The sequence below is a fragment of the Gossypium hirsutum genome, chromosome D05, assembly GCF_007990345.1.
Source record: "Gossypium hirsutum isolate 1008001.06 chromosome D05, Gossypium_hirsutum_v2.1, whole genome shotgun sequence".
Classification (NCBI taxonomy): Eukaryota; Viridiplantae; Streptophyta; class Magnoliopsida; order Malvales; family Malvaceae; genus Gossypium; species Gossypium hirsutum.
This window is the reverse complement of record NC_053441.1, coordinates 49,959,919-49,968,658: the sequence shown is the minus strand read 5'-3', so window position 1 is coordinate 49,968,658 and position 8,740 is coordinate 49,959,919. Positions and strand designations below refer to the sequence as shown.

Below are 8,740 nucleotides of genomic sequence, written 5' to 3'. Positions count from 1 at the left end.
CGAAGGCAACGCCATGAATTCATTACAAAGTCGTGTTTCATGTACCACAATTTGCCAATTTGATGAATATTTCATCAAAGGCAACGCTATGAATGCTTTTCTTTATTTTGACCATATGGTTCCTTTTTCAGAGTAAAATGGGTGATGACTTCACACAAAGTAAGGTTCTTTATCACTTTCATGAACATGCAATACTAGACTTTTCACCAGACATGTGAACTTATCTTGAACCAGACATGAACAGAAACACGATACACACACATGGGGTATAAAGGAACTCACCAGAAAATATAGCAAGGGTCAGACCGCAGGTCCCTTGCCTTTGTCTTAAAAGCCTTCGGGAGTTTCTTGAGCTATGACATAAATAGTTAACTTAAGATATTATGTTCTTAAGAAAAACTAAGCAAGGTTTCAAGAATACTAAATCAAAAAAACCCAAAATCTGGAAGTTTCCTCCACACTTTCCTTCTAAATTGATCCTAGATCATGAAATCCTAAGGCCCCATAAATAACCATGATAATAGCTTAAGTTATGTTGACATTTACTAGGTATCAAACATCGATGAAGTTTGCTAAATACAAGGAACCAAAACCTTCAAACTAGCCTTAGTTTTAGAGTGTTCCCAGGTGTTGTAGAAAGAGAATTTAGAGAGAAAATAAAGTTTGCCAAAGAAAGCACAAAGCTTGGTCAATAAGCTAATATTGGCTTTATACTAGCATGCACAGAAGGAAAAACTTAGTGAGCAAGTTTATTCTCCCCACTACCCCTCCTTTGATAACTATGAGTAATAACTTTCTCTTTCTTCTTAAATGCATGTCCTCTCAATATCAGATATCTTGTCTTATTCTAACTAACCCTTTTCAGGCTAAGTATCTCGTTCAACCAAAATAATAAGGCTAACAATACTAAGAAATAAACACTAACATCTATTAGTTGAGGTGTCATACACTCAGTAAAGGAGCTTTGGCAACCACTAAGCTCGTCTTAACATAGACTTCGCCCAAAGGTGTGCTCGCAGTCCTCAAGCACTTAGCAAGTTCTTAACATTTATTTTCTTAGAATTTATTCTATAAGTCTATCTCCATAAATAGTACTTCAATTCCCTAGACTACGCCGAACGAGATATTACACCTCAAGTATGAGTTAGATTGTGACAAGTCATCTTGTGAAGTTATGGCATTGTTGTTAGCCATCCCTACTCAAAAGGTGAATGATTATGCAATCTTTGACTTCTCATGTTGCAAATTGATGAAATTTGTAAATATAGAGGGTCAAATTTGTTAAATTATTTAAAATTAGAATTAAATTGATATAATGTATTAGTGTTGAGGATACCAATTAATGCCATGATTTCTATTAATGATTTGACGAGGGTGGATACAACAAAAACAAATGATAATATTAATGATGAAAATGAATATTTTTATAGTTTGGTAAATAAAAGAGAAACATGCTATAATTAAGTAACTAAGTTGTATGGTTTACCCAAATATTTGTAATATTCATTAACAGAATAAAGTAAGCATTTAGGCAAATTGCTCCCCCCCCCCCCCCCTTTTCTCATCTTTGGGTAAAAACAAACCGTCACGTATGGAGTGTAATGTTAAGAAAAGCGTGAGAAGGACTGGTATTTGGTATCCTACCATAGTTGTCCGGGTGAGCTAAAGTAATCAAAATCATATAGCGCTTTCAATTTTCGCGAATTTAACCATCACATTCACCACGTGGCCATCAGGGACAAATGCCAAGCCGTAGCCAACTCAAAATCATCATCCAAAAAGTCCACATTCGCTATTCAACCAAAAGAGAGAAAAGCAATCAAAATTCAAAGCGTTTGGAAGCAGAAGCAGCAGCGACTCAAAGAAAATGACCACGCTCCAATTCCATTCCCAATCCCGATTCGAATCCGATATCCGGTTCGCTTCCTCCACTTCCTGCAGTTTCCGTCCTAGACGGAACTTCACCCTCCCTCGTCGGTTTCGCCCTCGCCCTCCATCTCTCCACTCTCATTCCTCCACCTCTTTACGGCCACTCCCAAGAGCTTTCTCCAACGATCCTGCCGTTACCGAAAAGCCTTCTATTTGTACAGCCGACGAGCTCCACTATGTGCCTCTACCTAATTCTGATTGGCGCCTTGCCCTCTGGCGTTATCACCCTCCTCCTCAGGTTTTTTTTCTTCTCTTTCACTTTGCGGATTTTGTTATTACTAGTATTTTTCTTTCTTACTTTCTTTCTTTCCATGATGCTATGTTTGAGAATGCGAGTGTGAAGATCTGAAGTATGCTATATAAATTATGAGACAAATAGGTATAGTTTAGTTGAGATTGATTGTAATGCTATGTTTGAGAACATGAATGTGAAGATTTGGAATATGTTATCTGAATATGATATAGATACGCCTACATTATGTCTAAATTATATATTTGAAAGGTATATATGAATTTGTGATATATCTTGAATATTATATTTATATGTGCAATTTATACTAATTTTGAAATCCAAATTTATGTTTGGCTGCCTAATTGTTTTTATTTATAGATAGAGAGAATGATTTCTTTTTTAACAGGCGCTACCTAGAAATCACCCTCTATTATTATTATCTGGACTGGGGACTAATGCCATTGGGTATGATATTTCTCCTGAGGTAAATTAAGTTCTGCTTTTAATTTTATGCTAATTTACTTAATTTCAATCTTATGTGTTTTTGTTTTGAAATAGTAGAATGTTATTATTTTTTATCTTTTTATATGGAGGAAAAGTTTGGAAATGTTGAAATCTTCTATTTTCTGTTAGTTAAAACAAAGCATTGGAATGTTTGGCCTCCAATTAGTTTGGACATTACTGTCCAGCATCATTGTGGTTATAAACTGAAAAGTATAAAATAAAATTATAAAACAGTTCTAGTTCTATCATTAACTCTTTAATTTTTAGTTTTAATTTGGGATGAGAATACATGTTAAGTCATACTAGATGAAATAACCATACCTAATCAAGGATCCTCATTAATTTGTTTTTTGTGTTTTTTTCTTCAAATTATTATTTCAAAAGGAATTTTTTTATGACAAAAAAAGAGCCATTTCATGTATCTCAGAGTGGGTTTTGGGTTCACTAGTCTTGTATTTCTGTCCATTTCAGTATGCTCTTTTTTGCTTTTAGTATGGATGCTCAATTGTTTTTCTCTCAGATTATATAGGTTTTATGCTGCATGATGTTGTTTAGCTGTGTTTGCTCATGGATTGACCAGGAGTAATGGACATTTTATCTTTAGCTTATAATTAATACAACCCCAAACATTTTCAGTTTGAGATTTTCTATGATCCTCTTGATGCTTCATAGAAACCAAAATCTGACGAGTCCTGGAAAACCATTTAATGTACCATGTTGTATGTTAGTAGCTGTTGATATTATAAATATATATTAAATCATCACCTTTATTTATCCAAGTGATAGCTACCTGTGAGATGTCATAATTTCTAAAGCCCAAGCCTGATCCTTGATGAGCCATTAGGCATATATTGTTGAACCAAGCTTAATGTGAAACTTACACTTGACAGTTCAATCCATATGGACCCTTTACGTCACCAACAGTCATCACCTGTTGACTTCATTAGAAAACCTGTTGTGCATTTCTTTGACAATTGTATAGATAGCCTTGTTTAGACAACAAATGTAGCCTATACATTTTATGGAAGAAATTACATTACAAAATATTCTATTCTCTAGGTTCTCTCATGCTAAGTTCCATTTATTCTTCCCGTTTTGGCATGGTTACTTGAATACTTAAATAAACAACACCTTCCAAATTTACATGTATCCTCCAAGATGCTTAATATTATTTCCTTCTCATGTACTGATAAATATGATACTTTTCCTGATAAATTCGGTATGCAGTCTTCATTTGCGAGATACATGTCTGGCCAAGGATTTGACACATGGATTCTTGAGTTTCGTGGTGCTGGGCTGAGTGTGCAGGCATCAAATTTGAAAGAACTTAAGCAATCTGCTGATGCAGTATCTGAGCAGATTGAAGCTATAGCTAAGAGTGTGGCAAATGAAGTGTCTCCTCAGAAGCAGCCAACCGGTGTTTCTGGTTACCTATCCGATTCTGAGTTTTATTTTCTTAGAGAAGATTCAATAGGGATTGGAACGGCATGGGATGAAGCAAAATTGGTTGCAGAGTTAACAGAAATTTTCATGCGTTTGTCTGAGAGACTTTCTGGCTTTCTTAGTGAAAGTCAATCAAGACTAATATCAACTAAACTATTAGATCAGATATCAAAACTTTTGGAAGATTCTCAATTATCTGAACGCTTTGAGGAGGTGAGGATAAAGCTCGCCAACGTATTAGAAAAACAACAAAACTCAGTTATTGCCAGCCAAATTAGAGATCTGAGTCAAAGACTTGTAAATATTATTGAGGGAGGCCAACGATCTGTTTCACCTCAGTTCATTGATATTCAAGAGAGGCTTTCTTCAACAATAGAAGATTTTCAGAAACAACTTGACTTGATTGTGAAGTATGATTGGGATTTTGATCACTATTTGGAGGAGGATGTTCCTGCTGCGGTAAGGTGACATTTTGCAAATCTCACTCATTTGTACTTTAATTAGAATGTATGAGTTCTGCTTCTTGTTTTTCATTTTACATGCTATTCATGCCTACAATCCCGAGGTTGAATTGACAAATTTAATTTCCGTTCGTATAGATGGAATACATAAGGGCACAGACAAAGCCAAAGGATGGAAAACTGCTTGCAATTGGTCACTCAATGGGAGGCATATTGCTTTATGCAATGCTATCACGGTGTGGTAAGATATCATCATTTAAATTTTATGCCATATTGTGATGCTTTTCATGCTTAAAGTCTGATGCATAATGTCCCTCAATCAGTTGAACTACACTTTGAAAACCCCATAGGAGGAAATGTTGTGGCTGAGCTTGTCTTCTAAATCTCAAACTAACAATTTATCAGCTCAAAATATATAACTGTCTTAGATTTGAAATAATTAGCGGAAGAAACAAACTATAATGTTTAAGAGGTACAAATTCTTTATGCATCATCACCTATTTAATAACCAATTAAAATAAGAGCAATTAAACCCTCGGAGTTCATATAGTGCCACTGTTACAGAAATGAGCTTACTCTCAATCTGTTGTATCGAAGTGCCACTGCATTATCACTGCTACAATTCTAGACAGCAGTAAGCCTGCATATAAAGTTTGATATATTCTGAAGGAAACTTGACTTGTTTGTTCAAATACCATTTGTTAATATTGATTTTAATGTACTTATATTTGGCTTGCTCTCTTTTTCTCTTGATGTTGATAAAACTCACCATTGCTTGTGTGTCACATATCATCTTGTAAGGTTCTGAAGGAAGGGAACCAAGACTTAAGGCTGTTGTAACTATGGCATCGGCACTTGATTACAGATGCTCAAAGCCACTCAAAGTACTCTTACCTCTTGTAAGTGCTTGAGCTAGTGTCATGCACCTTAGTTGCTATGTTAATGTGATTTTGAAGACTACCCGATTGAAAGTTCTATAGAATTAGGTTCCCTGAGAAATTAACATCATGGCGTTGGTTCTGCAGGCAGATCCTGCCCAAGCACTTAATGTCCCTGCTGTTCCATTTGGAACATTACTGGCAGCTGCTTATCCTCTAGCTTCTCGGCCTCCTTATGTATTGGGTTGGCTTAATGATCTAATATCAGCAGAGGACATGATGCATCCAGAGTTGCTAGAAAAGCTCGTCTTAAATAATTTCTGTAAGTACGGGCATATTTTTTCTTACTGCAGATAGTGTTGTCAAGCGTGCAAGGTGTTTTGTAGGCACTAGAACCCTGAATATTGTCTAAGGCGCAATATGTACATGTGCGTGTTTTTGTACATGTTTGTCTGTGTCTAATAATATATAATATAATTATAATGATAAACTTTAAAGAGTGGTCCAAATTATCCTATAACTAAATTCTCTCTTTTTTTGGCCAATATGCATGATTTCCTTATGCTCTCAAGTCTGTTGCTGAATTTAAATAATCAGAAGTTAAGGGTGTCTTGTTATCCTCCTTTTACCAATAGTGGTACAATGCAAGAGAACTTAAATCAAATGGACCTCTTTTTTTATGCATATTGCCTTACAAAAAGCCCACTTAGGTGTCACTTGGAAGGGTCTAGGGAGTTTTATGGTTTGGCACTAAGGTACAATGGCTTGGTAATGAACATCTGGGTATACTGTTGTTAATGCCCCAAAAGATTTAATAATTTGATCTTCAGACACAAAACTGGGTTTCTGATTTTATACAAGAGATTTTTGTCATTGAGTTTCTGGCCAGCATTGACTCTGAATATAATCTCTAGTTGCTCTGTTTTGAATTTATCAAATTTTCTACATTCATTCACTAGTATATTCTGACTTGCATAACGTCAACTATCATTTCCAGGTACCATACCAACTAAGCTTATTATGCAGCTCACATCAGCATTCGGAGACAAGGGGTTATGCAATAGAAGTGGTAAACTTTCCTACAGGGATCACCTAAATAAAAGCAACGTCCCTGTCCTGGCTATTGCAGGAGATCAAGATCTGATTTGCCCACCCGAAGCTGTAGAGGGTAGGGGTTATTTTGTGGTTTAGTTAAATACATGTAGTCAATATGGTTTTCATAGATATTTATCATTTCCCCCCTTCTTTTCTAAAACCAGAAACTGCGAAGCTTTTTCCGGAGAATTTGGTAACCTATAAACTTTTTGGAGAACCTCATGGCCCCCATTATGCACACTATGATTTGGTGGGAGGACGATTGGTAAGCATGCTGATAGAAAATAGGGTTAATTTACATTTTGGACATTGAGATTAGCATAAACTTTCATTTAGGTCAGAAAACTTTAATTTTATCTAATTAAATTTATTAAACATCTATGTATACTTCTAACGGACAGATAAACTCAGTATGTGTACATAAATTGTTTTTTAATTCTTATCAAGATAACGCCTGAAATATCCACTCAGTACGCATATGGTACTTTTTTTTGGCCGGCAAAACTGTCTGATTTCAATCCTAAAATGGAGCCAATAATGTCAACATGGATTTTTTTAACCTAAAATGCTGGTTAGGTGTTCTGAGTTGGCATTTCCGTTAAAGGAGTGACCTAATTAGTTCAGAGATATAAATGAAATTCAAAGTTTGTGACTTACAGGAAAGTCGATGTTGACCCGAAATTTGACTCACCCTAGAAAATATTTAACAGGCTACTTGATTGTTATTTGACTGCTGCATGGATAATGTTTTCTAAAATTTGTTAAAACTGCAGGCTATGGAGCAAGTTTACCCATGTATCGTCCAGTTTCTTAGTCAATATGATTAAACATCATTGCAAAAGCTTTTGTGAGGCAACCATTCATTTTTTTTTCCCAATGGTGGTTAAAATATGAGCTCTTTTGGTGGCAGCATCAGATTTATACCAGCCACAGCTATTGTTATGTGATTGATCATTTCCGTGGAGGCATTGGTAGGGCTTACGTTACTCAGATTCAGGTTTGAGTTTTGGACAAGGGTATGTCTCAGGTATGGATATGTATAAATTTTTATTTGGAAAGTCTTCGGAAGGTAATATTATATATTCATGTCCAAATGTCAATCTTCAAGAACTGAATTTTATACTAATGCTTGCAATAGGTCCATTGTTGAATTGTTTATGGAAGATTAGGGTCATGGAAATTGTAAGTTTGACACATGTAAACCATCCAACGGTGCATATGTTGTGATATTGTTGAATTTGATTTGCATTGTTTTGGAAAAGTTTAGTTGTCAACTGTAATGATGGTGGGAAAGACTTGTTGAAAACTGAACGTAGCCTCTTTGTTTCTTGGTGTGGAAAAAGTAATTAAAATTCATTATATGCTAAAGAGGGTGATCTTATTTAAAATGTTGACTTAAAAGGGTCACTTTGAATTCAAGACTCGAATACTTATTTTGATTTAAGGCAAAAACTGAAATTGTTATGCTTGGTTTGAGTTTGAATTAAAAATTTTAATATTAATTTTCAAGATTTCATTAAAATAAAATTTAGTTACGCACACAATTTACTTGAGTCGGTAACTTTAACATGTTACTATGTCTTACTATTATATTATATTCTACACATTCGGAAGAATTTAATAGTATGGACTAGTTCTTCATTGCTAAAAAAAAGTACTTTTTACTCCAAAAGTACTTTTGAAAGAAAAACTGTGAAGAATAAACTGTTTTTGGTTGAAATTTTTAGCTTTTCAGAAATATTTTTGAAAAATACTTCTGAAAATGAACTGAAAAAGAGAAGTTAAAAATTTTAGTTTTTTCTCTCTCAAAAGCACTTTTGGTGCTTAATTACTTTTTTGCCCCTCTAATAACATGGTATTTTTATTTTTTTTCTTGATGCTTAATTATAATTGTGTTAAAATCATTAATTAAAAATAAAAAAATATTTTTTAAAATACTAATTACAAATATTTAATGGTTATATTTAAATATTTAAAATATAGTTTATATATTCTAATTAAATTTTATAAATAATTAATATTTATTGCTTAAAAATATTTAAAATTTATACTTCATATATTAAAATATTAACAACAAGTTATAATAATTTTTTATATTCTTACTAAAATATAATAATATTAATTAATTTAAATATTATTTAAATGTATATTTGTTACTTGATAATAACATGTTTAAAATGGACATTTTATTTCTCAAA

General features: G+C 33.8%; 1 protein-coding gene across 2 annotated transcripts; it reads left to right on the top strand.

The window, feature by feature from the left end:
* The first annotated feature begins 1,526 nt into the window (after positions 1-1,526).
* LOC121217986 (uncharacterized) lies at positions 1,527-7,848 on the top strand. 2 transcript variants are annotated; one of them, XM_041094812.1, is made up of 9 exons: positions 1,527-2,167; positions 2,568-2,645; positions 3,893-4,567; positions 4,708-4,810; positions 5,371-5,468; positions 5,595-5,769; positions 6,445-6,615; positions 6,707-6,807; positions 7,316-7,848. In XM_041094812.1, exons 1-9 carry the CDS (start codon positions 1,868-1,870, stop codon positions 7,367-7,369), a joined length of 1,755 nt encoding a protein of 584 aa, XP_040950746.1. In that variant the 5' UTR covers positions 1,527-1,867; the 3' UTR covers positions 7,370-7,848. The 2 variants fall into 2 exon arrangements, with proteins under 2 accessions (XP_040950746.1, XP_040950745.1); XM_041094811.1 differs by having other exon boundaries at positions 1,643-2,167; positions 7,453-7,848.
* Positions 7,849-8,740: the final 892 nt, after the last annotated feature.

Bases quoted from the DNA above. Each gene is read 5' to 3' on its own strand.
- LOC121217986 (XM_041094811.1), top strand. From the start codon at position 1,868: ATGACCACGCTCCAATTCCATTCCCAATCCCGATTCGAATCCGATATC. The intron at 2,646-3,892 runs GTAAATTAAGTT...TTCGGTATGCAG, and splicing joins GGTATGATATTTCTCCTGAG to TCTTCATTTGCGAGATACAT. The intron at 4,568-4,707 runs GTAAGGTGACAT...CCGTTCGTATAG, and splicing joins AGGAGGATGTTCCTGCTGCG to ATGGAATACATAAGGGCACA.